At 32.4% G+C, this 15,937-nt stretch overlaps 2 protein-coding genes across 5 annotated transcripts in view; one reads left to right on the forward strand and one right to left on the reverse strand.

The window, feature by feature from the left end:
* Nucleotides 1-9,214, forward strand: part of LOC101744140 (G-protein coupled receptor 52) — a 28,407-nt gene extending 19,193 nt beyond the window's left edge. For 2 of the 4 annotated variants that reach the window (XM_012693447.4, XM_012693446.4), the window contains exons 2-5: nucleotides 1,294-1,367; nucleotides 2,179-2,358; nucleotides 3,100-3,356; nucleotides 3,907-9,214. In XM_012693447.4, coding sequence (XP_012548901.1) covers nucleotides 2,181-2,358; nucleotides 3,100-3,356; nucleotides 3,907-4,503 — 1,032 coding nt within the window. In that variant the 5' untranslated portion in view covers nucleotides 1,294-1,367; nucleotides 2,179-2,180 and the 3' untranslated portion in view covers nucleotides 4,504-9,214. The remainder of the gene's footprint in view (nucleotides 1-1,293; nucleotides 1,368-2,178; nucleotides 2,359-3,099; nucleotides 3,357-3,906) is intronic. The other 2 variants (XM_062669089.1, XM_012693448.4) reach the window with 1 other exon arrangement.
* Nucleotides 9,215-11,494: 2,280 nt separating this feature from the next.
* Nucleotides 11,495-15,937, reverse strand: part of LOC101744279 (uncharacterized) — a 45,132-nt gene continuing 40,689 nt past the window's right edge. The window contains exons 8-9 of the mRNA XM_012693633.4: nucleotides 14,355-14,457; nucleotides 11,495-13,441 (exon numbers count right to left, since the gene is read on the reverse strand). Coding sequence (XP_012549087.1) covers nucleotides 13,343-13,441; nucleotides 14,355-14,457 — 202 coding nt within the window. The 3' untranslated portion in view covers nucleotides 11,495-13,342. The remainder of the gene's footprint in view (nucleotides 13,442-14,354; nucleotides 14,458-15,937) is intronic.

Consider the following 15,937-nt stretch of genomic DNA (forward strand, 5'->3'; position numbering starts at 1 on the left):
ACTCTTGGTCAGTGGCGTACCTAGAACTTTTGCCGCCCGGGGCGATCTCCAGTCTGCCGCCCTTTCTATTATAAGTCAATCAAATAGTGGTTTTTATAAATTAATACACATAAATAAATTATTAAGTTATTTAATCAATATTAATTAATACACAGAGTAAATTTTTTAGACTTATTTGTATGCACTCGTAAACATATTTATATAATATCTACTCTTCTAGCTTTCATAAGTAAATGCTAAAATGCCGCCCCAGGGTAAGTGCCGCCCGGTGCGGACCGCACCCACCGCCCCCCCCTAGGTACGCCACTGCTCTTGGTAGAGTAGTCGTGGTTGTCGATGGACAGGGTTAATTATAAATCTGCTGACTCGAAAATTGTCCATTTCATGATAATAATTTAATCTCACATATTTATATTTTAGATGTAATTTTGTTCATTATAGTGTTTTTGGAGTGATTTAGAATAATTAAGGAAGTATAATCATAAGATATGATAAGCAATATGACACTTGGTTTTACTTAGACCAAATTATTTAGCCATACTATTATGTCAGTCTCAATTCGGAGCGATTACACTCTTGATAATAATATGAAACACATTTCAAACTTAATATGATAAGCTATGGAGTCGGTCTGGCTAATTAGCTGGCTTCGCCTGCTGGTAAAGGTAATAGTAATTTAGCTTCTCATCTAAAATTAGGTCAGTGGCTAGAAGTCATGTCGATGAACCACCTTCAAGAATATAGGCCACACTGTTACTAAGGAGCTAAATTATTTTAATTATATTTCTCGGGATAAATTTAGAACATCTTTCGTATCTATACGCGTATTTGGATGGCTACTTAAATATTGTATGGTGCATTAAAGACGCTTTAAATATTTGCTTTCGCCGTATTTACTTTTTCACGTATTAGAATCTCTGGATTAACAGGGTCGTTTAGTGCTCTCTCGTATTACGGACGTTTGAAGATTCTTCTGAACTACTGTTTTAGATGCTTCCGTTCCGATTTTTTGCCATATATCAGCCGTCTCTGGAATAGGTTTTCCTTTACGGTATTTCTAGAGAGATCTATAATGTTCTCTTTTGAATAGCTTTAACGAGAACTCGTAGTGGTTGCCGGCAGCTTGGTTGTGTCGCGTTGCCGATGTCCACAAATCATAGTGATTATATACTAATAGGTGAACTTAGTCTGTTTTCTCTGGTTCTAATATAAAATATCCTATAAACAAATGAGCAATTAGGTACAAGAAATAGTTACGTATAAATCAATAATAATTATAATTTTTCTTTTCAGATGTATTCAGCTAATTTGAGAACATGGCTAACAATGAACTAAACGCCATTTCAACTGGTCGTTAGTAGTATTGGGTAAGTGACTGTGTTTTGTTTTGTTTCGACTTGGATTACGACGAAATAGATCTTACTAACTTCTACTTACTAGCTTCTTCCATTTGACTCCATACAGAGGAGAGCCGTTCGAATTGTCGATAATCCCATTCTCACGGATCATTTGGAACTTCTGGGTCTGCGAAGAGACTTCGGTTCCCTCTGTATTTTGTACCGTATGTTCCATGGGGAGTGCTCTGAGAAATTGTTTGAGATGATACTAACATCTTGTTTTTACCATCGTCCCGCCCGCCATCCATACTACCTGGAGACACTGTGTTCATTCACAGTGCGTTTCCAGAAAACTTTTTTGCCACGTACCATCCGGCTTTGGAATGAGCTCCCCTTCACGGTGTTTCCCGAGCGCTATGACATGTCCTTCTTCAAACGAGGCTTGTGGAGAATACTTAACGGTAGACAGCGGCTTGGCTCTGCTCCTGGCATTGCTGAAGTCCATGGGCGACGGTAGCCACTCACCATCAGGTGGGCCGTATGCTCGTCTGCTTATAAGGGCAATAAAAAAATAACGTGATACTAATGTCAACAGTTTTAAAATATACACATACATATATTTTATTGTTAAAACGATTTTCATTGCCATTGTGTACCAGACATTGCCAATGTTGACTAAAGAAAATATATATTCAATTAGAAAAATGTTTTTTTTTTCAGTTCGGTTAAATACTCTCGTTAATGGATTTTTAATTGCTCGCCGCAAACAACAGCTCGGTGAACGAGTGCGTTTGCATACGTATACTACAATTAATTATTAAGCGTATTTTTAATTGAACAGTGATGCCAGCGAAGATGATGAATGCTAGAGGCGGTGCAAACGGGGCGGGTGAGGTGAGTGTGGCCGACAGTCCCCTGGCCACCTTTGAGTCACTCACGCAGGCTGCCGTTATAGCAGTGATGGGAGTTGCCATTGTTGTGTCCAATCTGCTAATAATCGCTGCATTCTTGAACTTCAAAGGTACGTCTTATGGTATGTTTTATCTTATCTATTTATATATATTAAAATTAGCGACCCGCCCTCGCTTCGCTTCGGAAACTGTAATTTATTATTGGTTTCTCCACTATTTAATGGATGTTATTATACATATAAACCTTCCTCTTCAATCACTCTATCTATTAAAAAAAATCGCATCAAAATCCGTTGCGTAGTTTTAAAGATTTAAGCATACATAGGGATATAGGGATAGAGAAAGCGACTTTGTTTTATACTATGTAGTGATGAATTGCTGTTCGTTAGTCTCGCTAAAACTCGAGAAAGGCTGGACCGATTTAGCTAATTTTGGTCTTGAATTATTTGTGAAAGTCCAGAGAAGGTTTAAAAGGCAGATAAATATGAAAATTCTCGAAATTAAATAAAAATTAAAATTTTGTTTTTCCTTTGATATGTCCCCGTCGGACGGAATCCTTTTGTTTGTTTTAAGTTTATTTTATACAAAAGTTTAGGTCTTTTATTTATCGATTGAGGCACTACGAAGTCTGCCGGGTCAGCTAGTAAAATCATAAATATGTGTAGCATAATTTGTAGGTGTGGCTTTCATAATTAATAATTATATGGTTGGTACATTTGAAAATTCAGGTCAAGCGCTGGCTCGCAAAAAATGTTGTTTGCATTCTTTCAGTAACGATTTCTTGTAAGCCCCGATTTGTTTTTACATAGAACACCATTTTAACGAAGGAGTGAATTAAATTTGTGTTGCAGGTCTCTCAAACGAAGTGATAAACTACTATCTACTATCATTGGCTGTTGCGGATTTACTATGCGGCTTGCTTGTGGTACCACTATCAGTATACCCTGCGATAACAGGCCGCTGGATGTTCGGGGATCTCATGTGTAGACTTGCCGGCTACGTAGAAGTCACCTTGTGGTCCGTCTCAGTCTATACTTTCATGTGGATCTCCGTCGATAGATATCTTGCCGTCAGAAAACCTCTCCGATATGAGACGGTTAGTGCAACGGTAGATATCCTTTTCCATATTTTTCTTTTTGTTTTAATCGTAATTTTTGCTCTTAAACTGCTTAAACTAGTTAGATCTAGTAGTAAATGTTGATGTGTAGTTTAAAATCAATCGAAACAGAAACAGAAATCTCCAAACGCTTGAAGGAGGTTACACATGATGCTAAGGCTGGCTGGTACTTTGCACAGAGAGTGAGTCTGGCTGTCCAACGAGGCAACGTAGCCAGTATCTTGGGGACTGTGCCTCCTTCAAGCGCGTTGGAAGAACTGTTCTACTGTGTGTAAAAAAAAAAAAAAAAATAAAAAAAAAAAATCGAACGTTAATAATCTGTTTACATTACCTTCTCAGTTGAACATTGCTACATTAGAGGTGTAGTTTACTACATTTTCACTTTGCACTTGCTTCATTAATAAAATATAAAAAAAAAAAAATTGATCAGTAAATTGGCAAATTGTCTTTATGAGTTGCTACAATTTTTTTAGCATAATTTAAATTGACTTTTACCATTTATAGAAATGTGAATAAATTTTTCATGTTAAATGTTGAACAGGTGCAAACACGTACTCGCAGTCAATGCTGGATGGTATTCACTTGGATCTCGGCAGCCATGCTGTGTTGTCCGCCTTTACTTGGCTATAAAAAAGATGCAAACTTCGACAAGGAAACTTTCATATGCATGCTTGATTGGGGCACTACATACGCCTACACTGCCACTCTAGGTATCCTTGTGCTGGGACCTAGCGTTATTTCAATTGTTTACAACTACTTTTACATTTTTTCGATGAAACGGAAACTGCATAGCGGAGTGCCTATTCATGATAAGGAATACGCGACTGCTTTGGCTGAGAACCTCGCTAACCCTAGCCACTGGATGAGTTTCGTTTTGGTGTCCGTGTTCTGGTTGAGTTGGGCTCCGTATGCCGGTGTGAGAATGTACGAATACGTCACCAATCAAGAAATCAAAATTCCAATGTTACATTTCGGCATGGTTTGGCTTGGTATTATGAATTCGTTTTGGAAAATTATCATTTTGATTTCACTCAGCCCCCAGTTCCGGCTTGCGCTTCGAATTTTGTGTTTGACTGCATGCTGCCGCACCAAAGGACGCCTGCAAGCCGAACTCATCGGTATGGATAATGATGACTGAAACGAAGTTGCCATTCGTGCCCGACAGACCTACCTACAGACTCGTATACAGTACGAGCAAATGAAAGGGACTGTCATATAGCACAAGCTGAGTGGATGTAATGCATCCACTACTGTCTAATGCTGCGAACGAATATCCGTGGCTTGTTCATCACATTTCTCTCAGTGTAGACTTGATTTTACTAAAACATCATTTTTATTATTAGACATCATTCTAAATTATTTTTAGGTAAAGCTTCAAGTTGTGATATTTTTTCTCGTAGTTGGAACTATGTTTGTAATGTGACATTGCAAGATGAAATGGAAAGCATTTTGGAGAATCAGACGAATTTACTGACTTTTAATGTGAACTTTTAGTATGTTGTCGATATGAATCAAAAAAGGACCCGACTAGAAGAAAGTGATTGGTTATGTTTTTCTGACAATAATGTGCCTAAGTTCCAATTTAAACATTATTTCCTGCAATAATACGTTCATATCATTTTTAGCTAATCAATAGTGTGATTTATTAAGTAGTTTATTATATTTATTTTGTGAATAGTTATTATATATAGATGTGCACTATGAATGCAATGTTAAATATTATCATTGCTGTATAGAGTGAACTAGAAGAAATAGTGTTTCAAAGTTGTTTTGTGTGGTTAAAAGGACAAAATTAGTGGAGAAAAAATACAGTCTGCGTCGAGATGGACAATTTAATTTGAATAATGTGCAGTGTGAACCGGCTTAGCTATGGCCTTTTATTCAGGCGAAACATTCAAACACATTTTGTTAAAAGTGACTAGTGTTCGTTATATTTGCTGACCGTCCCGAGAACTAATTGCGATACAACGAAACGATCGACGCTCAATGAATTGAACAGTTTTTTTGTTGGTCTCGTGGGAGTTTACATATGCAAACGTACGGAAATAAATAAGAAATGTCGGAAAATGTAATCGAATAAATAGTGTTCTCGTTCATTGTTAGAGTATAACATAGTATAATATAATGCACTTCATAATTAACAAATTAATATCATTGCATTTTATATCTTAGAAGACAGTAAAATACTTTGTTCTCACTAATAAAAATTAAATGAGTGTTGTACAATGTTTTAATTGCATTCTGTTGGAATTTTGTAGTTTATTAACGCACATGTTTATTGTAGTAACACAACGTAATCATACAGGTATTTTATTGTTTAAGTAGTGCATTTATTCACAAATACAGATGGCTGTGCTTAGACATTATCTCATGTAACAGATTTTATTAGTGTTTAGATTTGAATGTTTCCGATAGTTTTATTGTTCGGCGAATGCTATTGTAGTTAGTTGTATATTATATAAACTAGCAAAATTACATATAAAAATAACTGTTTTTCTCATAATTGTGGTTATCGATACAATTTTGTATTTCATATAACAAATAAATATTTCCGCAAGATTAATAATGAAATAGCGTGTAGAAAATATGTTTTGTAGCTGAACTGGACATGAATATTATAACTATGTATATCAAATAGACAAACATGTCCATCGATGTAACTGTAGGTAAGTTTTATGGTAGTAAAAAAAACGATAAAGCAATTGTAATGTGTTTTGGGTTGAATTTTGGCAATATACGATGAGAGGTTGCTGGAGAAATTTTAGATAATGATGCGGTATTTTTTAGTTTTCAATAAATTTCCAATTCGTTTATATATACCAGAACCAAAAGACACTAGGCACTAACTAAAGTAGGCCATGTTTTGCTTCATCGGGTCATTGCTAATCTGATTAAGCAATTGAAAAGGAAATTCAATAGGGTCCAGTGGCCATCATGTCAATATGAAACGAAATATTTAGTTCAAATACGGAAATAATACATAAATATGTTATATGGAATTTGTGATGCGTTTTGTAACTTAAAATTGGCAATTGGTTTTAAATTCGAACAGCATTTTTAATTTTGAATTGAATTATTTCAATACTATTTCAAAATAGTATGATTTACGTTTTGCATAAACGTTAAGATTTTCGACTATGTATTGAATATGAGAACTATTTGTCATTTCTGGTGTTCATTTTATTTATTGTAGTGTAGAAGAATATTCTTAGATTTTCTAGAAAAAAATCTTCTAAAAAAAAAAAAATTAGAACGCTTTTGCGTATTACTGTTGGAAAACATTACATTACAGATTAAACGAAGGTTGAGCTATCTTTTTTCATTAAAACCGAAACAGTATTTGGACTAGCCTACAAAAACTATTCAGAATATGCGTTCCGTTGTATTTAAAATTGTTAAAAGTACAAAATGGTTGTGGTCTTATTAATAAAATATCTCTTGTAGTTTATAGTACGGCGATTGCTGATATTTCTATATAAACTTGATTATGAAACTTTATTTCTTAAAAACCACAACCTAAAATATTAATAAACCCGTCGTTCAGGCATTGTTTACCGGTCGTAGGGGTCAATCTGGAAGTCGTAACCGCTACAAAGTGCTAATGCTTGCATGTTATTGTGGTACACACACCATAATTACTGCAAAACGTTAAACTTTAATCAGATATGGAATTAATAATGAAATAATAGCTTATTTGACTCTTGTGATGAACTGATTACAAATTAACTTTGGTTGGAAAAATAAGTCTCGATGTTAAATTTATTGTACAATATTTAAACCTACATATTATTAACAATAAATATTATATTAGTGTTGTTCAATCGTAGAGAATCGATGTTATATACATAAAATATATATAGATTTATAATAGACTAGTAGAGTTAATGTTAAAAGCAAGCTGGGGTATTATTTTGTAAAATTGACTATTTTGACTGTAAAAAATCTGTTAGAGTAAAATATTCATTTATTATTTTATTGCTCAGATTACATGTTTTTGGATTGAGTTCTTTTTAATACTCAACAAAACAAGTTGATATATATACATATCTATGTTAACGAAGTTACATGTCAGTGACTGGTAAATGAAAATATTATAATAATTTTATATTCGATGGCTTCTAATTATTAGTAGTTTTACAACAAACAAAATATATATATATCTATATTTTAAGCTCAATTATGAAATCTTTGTAATGCCTGAGTGTAGTATTTAATGAGATTATATATTTGTTTAGCAATAATAACTTGTTTTATGGATATCGTTTCTGTGTATTAAGCGTTTATGTTACAGTTACCATCCCAAAATGGTTGTGACTTTAATAAGGTAATATGTATATCTATCGAATGCTACTATCTGCCATTGATTATTAGTACGTACTTCTTAAAAACTATAATATAATATTAATTGCTTCTAATTTATGGACAGTCAATTTCGTAATAGTATCACGTTGGGGCTTGTTGCAGTGAAGTAATGAATTAACTTATGTATGTGCATTTAATTACTTGCTCAATGGAATGAAATGAAAACAATAAAATAAGATAAACGTTGTTATTTCTGTTTTCGCTTTATAAATTAGGAGCATAATATTTTTTTTTATAATATAATTTACCTACCCCAGTGAATGCATAGTCAATTTCGCTCGCTAGCCTTTAATATCAAAATAATTCTAAAAAAGTTCTTCTTCGTACGAAAGTTTAATGAATATAAAGGTTTAATTTGTGATTTTAAGTGATTTCTTAGAGAATTTAAATATTGTTAGAAAATTTAGAAGATTTAGAATTTATTAGGATGTTATCGCGTATATTATAATACAAAATGCGTTGAAAGCTGAATGAAAAGGGTATGTTTGAATTTGGGAAATAAACCCTAAATTCTTAAGCCAGGTTTTCTTACAAACATATTTGTCTATTAGGGGTATGGGATTAGAATCAAATATTTTGAATGTTTGCTAGAATCGAAAATGCCCATTATCAAAGAATTTGCAGCGATTAATAATAATGTTATAACACAAAAAAAAATCAACTGGTTATTATATAAATTCATGAACAAAACACAGATTTAAACTTTTATAAATATTTAAAATCTCAAAACATTCCTTATGATCGAAGCCTAAAATGCGTTCGATTCAAGTATTGGTTTTATTTTAATGTGACTCTTTATATACTTGAGGGACTTATCTCCTCAAGTTTTAAGTACTAAAACGAACCTGTAAAATCCTCGGGATATCAAAATAACTCAACTTCGTCGTTCTATCTAAGTAATAAGAAATAATAACCTAAAGGGGAATGCCCACTCTCCATAGTGTGCTGGGCCAAAGATGGACATCAAAATTAAATATTACTATAAAAATGGACTGTTTCAAATTCTTAAATGTATTAGATATCTAAAAAATATATTGAAATTGACGCCACTATTATAAAAATAAAACATTTGAAGTATTCTCAAATACTGAAATGTTTTATTTATATACTTAAAATGTTTACTTAATACGTAAAAAGTTTTGATGCTGGCAATATTTTTCCCGCAAAAATCAAAAACCTTGTTTTTTCAATAGTTACTTTTTTAAACTACTTATTGTAAACTGTAGTGGCGCTTATTTGGAAGAAAGTAAATGCATATTTATTTATGACAAAATTAATGCACTAAGTGTTTTTTCTCTAATCTATTGTCCGCTTTGGGCCTGAAATAGGCATTCCCCTTTGAAGTTCCGGTAATCAATCATTCTATTTCCTTACGTTCAATAGTTATTTGTATTGAGCGATATAATAATTTAAAATCATACCTAAATACTCATATTTATCAATATACTGCTATTTGGTGTTTTTATCTAATAAATATTTAGCTCCTATGGTTGTTTCATTTTAATATTACAGAATGAAATTTTAATATAGACATTAAAATCAATTCAGTTTTCTATTTGATATTGCATTGTTGATTTAATCTGTGATGTGTGTGTCCCGTACAATGACAACTTCACCTCGTATATGTCTTCTAGGCTGTCTAATTAACAATCAGCGTCAAGTGGGCCCATAACACATCTATCTATCAAAATATGAGAGGTTATTCATAACTTGGATTCTCTGATCTGTCGTTGCCATTTTCCTTAAATGGTACATTATGAGGCATTAAAGGGACATCACTATTTCTTGGTTTGACTATTTTTAATTACGTTTTCAGAAGAGGACAGTAACATTTCTCGTAATGACTCGTCAAGTAATTGATACTGTTTTACTAAAAGTTGATAAAAGTGTATTTATGAATTATTTTTTAGCGATCTGTAGAAAGAAGAAAGAATTTTCTTATCAAAAAGAGGTCTATTGCTGTCAAAAGTGTACTAGTGTTGAGTGGTACACTAATCTGCTGTATCTGATTTATTTTAAGGCTTTTAAATATTTATTTCAACACAAGAAATATGCCATGAATACTATGTAAAGAAGTTGTGAAGTCAAAATGTTAAGTGATAAGGAACATTAATAGATACGCAATGTATTATTGATTTACAGCTAGAGTAACATACTTTAATCCGAGCAAGTACGCTTTGAACAGCCCACAGTAAGCATTTTCGTTAACATTATTAGCTTTTATACTTGAAGGTCCTTAAAAATATTTAAATATTTACTCGTGTTGTTTAGCCTTAAGTCTGCAATAAAAAAATAATGTTTAAACAATAATTACACGACCTTACTGTTAAAATAACATAACTATATATTTAAATAAATAAACAAATTCTTTTCTTTTATCGGGACAACGTCGTACAACTGTGTGCACTTGATGTTTTATCATGCCAAATGTCTGCGCTACTTATGGCTTTTTTTTTAGTTTAAATGTTCTATTTGTTTACAAAGACTATTTTATTATTTCTACTGGGTAATAGAATGAAAATAATGATGAAGAATATAAAGCACTGACCGACACGCATTCAGTTTAATTCTCGTTTATAAGTAGTAAAAGTAAAAGTTAATTAAGGCTCTTAAGGATATTTTATTTATTTTGTTTAATTACCAGTTAAACCAGTTGGTTTGGTCTTTTAAAATTAAAATAATTGATGGTAGGTTCCACGTGTTTGTTAAAAACTAAATGACTGCTGAACTTCTTACGCCATCTGTTGAAAGAAATTAAGAGTGAATTTTATTATTTTTTAGAAATGTTGATTGTTACTTTTCTTTTTAAACCACTCCAGTAATATAGCGAACAAAATAATTAAAAATTAATTAGGGCGCTAGGCTGTTTTCAAGTTTTTGCGAGATCAACACGCGACCATTCATTTTTATATAAAGAATGTTAATATACATCGCTCTTTCTTAGTCTCCAAGCAAGATGGTTCATTATTAATATTCATATATATTTTTTTATTCCTCGAATGGGTAGACGAGCTCACAGCCCACCTGGTGTTAAGTGGTTACTGGAGCCCATAGACATCTACAACAATGCGCCTATCTACTTACAGACCACATTAATTTGAAATCAGTGGCAAAAGTTAATACAATTCAGTTCAATGTGTTCAAGTATACTCCACCAAGACGCCTTGCCTGTGTGAGGTTTTTATTTAATTTTTTTTTTTTAATGAGGGGTTACTGGTGGCCCCTTGGCCTCTCCAGTTTCATCAGTACAGGTGGGCCAGCAGAGGCTCAGTCAGGTGGGGTGGGATTTGCTAACAGCTGCCCGAGCGCCTCCAAAGGAGACCTAACAACTCAAGGCCAGCTGCTTCGCGAATGAATCCACGACCGGATCGGAATCGCGACCCACTGAGAAAATTCATCATAGTGTGAGGTGTCTGTTCCATTGCTTGTTGAAATCACCATGTACTTTTTCTCAAAAGTATTTTTTATTAAGTTTTACTCTAATATTATCGTTATTTTCTATTCAAATAACTATCCAGCATCTAGTAGTTAGTGAGCTCGCCTGACAATAAATGAAAACAAAACACATCCGATTAGAAACACCGAGGATGATAGCTTATCATAGAACGCCAAGGTTCAAAGGAGAAAATCTCTAAATGAAACATTAATATCTAGCTTAGTGGTTCTAGATAAAACGAACGAGCCCTACTTCTTGTTACGGTAATGGAGATTAGCTTTTATGTTGATAATAAAGGAGTGGATAGCGGGTAAAAATAAAAAACAACTCATGCTTTGTATACATATTATATTTATATTAATTAAATTTATAATTAACGAATCAATATATTTCATCTGTATTATAATCTGTAAAATAAGTAGACTTGGAGATGATGTGCAGGTGTAGGTTATATATGAATTTTATCGTAGAAGCAAAATTACGGATCTATTTTTTGCAAAAATCATGTTTATGCATTCGACAAATGTTTCGTGTCCTAAATAACCAAAATTATGGTTATTTAAAAAAAAGCTGTGTAAAAGTGAAACTAACAGTAATACTACTAAAATTAAAAAAATTTAAACATTTGATCTCTTACTATTACTATTGACAATCAGAATAAGATTGTAGACTCTTCTAAAGAATTACAACTGAGGATACAGGAAGCTTGGGGGTGTAAAAATTTGTTTTCTGCAATATTCCCTCCCTCTCTTTAAGTGTTTTTATGTATTAATTTTTATAGTTCATTGACTACGGTATGTTATTAATGAACTCCGTGGCACAGTGAGACGGTCAGTCAATTGCAATTGACGAAAGATTTAATGGTTCTACATAAAATATTCCAAAAATAATTAATAAAATCAGGTTTGACCCGAACAATTTATTTTATATTATTTGCTACGGTTTAACAAGTACGAGAACAAACGTTATTAGCTTACAATTATTTAATAGAGATGATTACAGATAAAATTCCATTGGGATGGCTTACATTATGATTACACTAAAGTTAATTTTAATACGAATAGCATGCACCCTAAAACAACTATTAATTCAAAACTTTATTTCATGTAATACATATCATCCCAGTAATACACATGTTTCTAATATCTTATATATTTAATAGCCATTTCTGAAAGGACGTAAACAGGTAAAGGTAATATTTGTAGACGATATGTTTTTGTTTTGTGCCAAGTAGTGTATTCTAGTTCATTTGTTCGATATATTATATAACTAATTTTTGACAACAATTTAAGGCGATTTAATATTTAGGTAATGTTTCATATTATATATAATAGGTTTATCAATAAATATATATTTAACATATTTTAATAAAATATTAAATATATTCTACTATAGTAAAAATTCTGGCAAGAACCTGTTAATTATTTTGCTGAATTTAATTGATTATGTATCGGTGTGTGTATGTAATAACAATATGTTTTATTTGACTTAACAGTTTAACATAAAAATAGATAACCTTTTATTTGCTTTGCTTGGCTTAGGCCATTTAAACGATTTACTTGAAAAATAGTATGTATTTTAATAATTTTCGACTTTAATGGTTAAATATGCAATTTAAATTTGTAGACAAAATAAATTCGTTTATTAATTTAGTTTTGTCTTGTTTTTAAAAACTGTATAGTAACACAGGCTTTGTGGTTTCATTAAAATATATATTATATAAATTTTAATAAAGAATTCCTTTTTAAATAAACTACGACTTTTCGCGTATAATTTCTATTTTAGGCAGTTATAATAGCGTACGAAGGCAACAGGTGTTTTGAATGAATCAACAAGTTATCAGTCTGAATTTTAAGAAACCATGTAATGAATCTGGTATTACACAGCGAATTAACGTTGCATTTTTAATATTTATAATATTTCATCGTCGCACTGCAGTAGCAGAATGAATCCAAACATTATATTTCAAATATGAACAGTGTTCTAATAGATAAACTGTCTCTGTAATCCCTCTGAATATTCTTGTCACACCTTTCGGATCCGTTTACTACTTTCTTACATTGGTGGACAATCATGGTCATACATATACGATAAAAAAAATAGATTTTAATATAAATGTAATATTAGATTTAAAGGATGCTGGTTGCTAATGCTGGATGTGCGAATGTTGTCGATATTTTTACTTTTTGGGTTGTTGCTTGACGATCTCGCACTTTCCAGGAGTAGCAGGAGTGGCGTCCTCGGAGAAGAGCGGATTCTTCACTTCCATGTCTCCGGTCTGTGGTAGTTAACAATTTAGACGTGTCGTTAATTTCCAGCTTACGTAAATTTAATTAAGTTTATAAATATAATCATTCTAAGTAACATTGACAAAAAAATATTTCAAAAATTATTACATTACACTCAACTTGGATTCTTATGCCAGTTAGATATTCTTATACGAGGTGAAAATTGTTGTCATGACACTTACCAATAATTAATTCAGTTTTTAAAAGAATTCATTCGTTTTAAAGCGGACCAAGAGAATAAGTTATTTTTGAAGAATGATTACGTTTCAGTTGGGATATTCCTAGCTCGAAGTTTTATCATCTGTTACTTGTAAGACATGATGTAGTAATGTTTTTTTATTTAATAACTAATTTCCTCTTTATTTCTAGTGTAGGTTTTGCTATGCAAAAACAGTTGTGCGAAGTGATTTCGCATACATTTCTATGTGCTAAGCCAGCTGATATAGACTGAAGTGATTATGGGGTATCAACAGTACGATTTAAAGTGTGAGTCATCTGTACACCAGTTTCTAGCCTACGGTGAGCTCAAATAGCTAACTAAAGCGTAAAACAATGTATAAATTGAATATTGTATTGTATTTTATGTGTACGTATGAGGCGTGTGTTTTGTATATCTATATAAGTTATTTATTTAATAAAAGCAATGCATCACCACATCACTATCTACACAATCCTTGGTTGACAGAGTTAGGTATTAAGTCCACAGCTCTTGTGCATAAAATTAAATAAATAAAGCGAAACTAAAAAAATACTAAAGTTTATTATTGAAATATAAATTTAAGATATTTCATTTTCACAATAATATAAAGTTAACAACAATGATAACTATTTATTGTCCGTACAAAATTGTTATTGTGTATACGTTTTAAAGTCTACACGTAGCTCGCTTACTACTATACGTACGGTAGCAAACCCGGGGCATTCATAAACGGTGTAATCTCCTTCTTCGTTCTCCTCATCAGATTCCGGGTCCGACATAGAGCCGTGGCGTTGGTCAAGTCCATTCCTAAAATATATTTCATTACACATTTTTATTTATTTATTGCCCTTGTATACGCCCCTACGGCCCGCCTTATGGTGAGTGGTTACCGTCGCCCATGGACTTCAGCAATGCCTGGGGCAGAGCCAAGCCGCTGCCCACCGCTTAATACTCTCCACAAGCCTCGTTTGAAGAAGGACATGTCATAGCGCAAATAACTAAACTAAATCTGATTAGGCTTTTACGAAATAAATACATAAGATACTAAGTAATAAAGGCTTTTTCTGATTTTTCTATTTACAAGAGCCAATGAATGCACCCGCTTATGTTGAAACGGAGTGGAAAGTCGAAATCTCCATTCCGTCGGAAAAATCGAAAATCTTAAAGCGGAACCTAAGTTTGCTTCGAAGCAGAAATAGGCAGAATGTTGAAATAGATTTGAAATAGAATGACTTGAAATAGATTTTTGAAAATAAATAGTGTTGAAACAGACAAATTTGACAAAGTAAAATTAGCAGTGAACAATAATAAAATATAAAATATTTTGATCATTGAAATATTTATTCTAGATTTTAGACTTAATGAAACCCTTTGCCTGATGCAACATTTCCGATTTACACTTCTATTTCCCTGACATTTGCCGGAAATCAAAACGCGTCGACGACGATTTTCCGTTGTAGTGATTGCCTTGTGTAACCACAATGCTCTGATTGCTCTCTTCACTTTCCTTGTTTAAAACTAGCGTGACAAAATAAATATCTTTATTTGTATCTTTATTTATAAATAAATTTTATAAATAAATAAAGCCATTTATAAATAAATAAAGATACAAATAAAGATATTTATTTTGTCACGCTAGTTTCTATCTTTATTGATATCTTTATTCTTATATTTCTAATCCTTTGTTGTTGTCTGTAAATTTTTATATCATTGTACAAGATATTTTTCTTTATCTTCGCAATAACACGTATTAATACCTACCTGGTCTCGGCATAGATATTGTTACAAAGAGAACCTCGTTCCTTTTCTATTATATGAAACCTTTCCAGCTACGCTTGTGTGGACTAAGCTTTGTGACCAGCTGTTGAGTCTTACTGAATAGACTATTGTAGGTTGTGGAGTGTGGTGTTGTTAAGAGTCTTAACCGGCTTCTCAAGAATCGTACTTTTATACACCTGGGCTGATCTTTTGATATTATATATTTACTTAATTTTTATTTTATTATATTATATTTTTTTCACATGTCATATCAGAATATATCAGTCCCTCCTTGATAGCTTGATACCTACGTTGTACGCTACTAAATAAACTCGGCCATTCTGCTTATTAAAATTCTGCTCAATGGTAAGAAAATATCGTCGGCAAATATTTTTCTATAACTTTTTTTCGCGTACCGACTAAGAGTTCCTTTTTCTTTTATCACTGTGCCTTGTGACAGGATTTATTCAGTTTCTTGCAATAATTATTTTTAGTACGAGCACTAAAAGGACGGCGAAGGATATTTTTC

The sequence above is a fragment of the Bombyx mori genome, chromosome 1 (assembly GCF_030269925.1).
Source record: "Bombyx mori chromosome 1, ASM3026992v2".
NCBI lineage: Eukaryota > Metazoa > Arthropoda > Insecta > Lepidoptera > Bombycidae > Bombyx > Bombyx mori.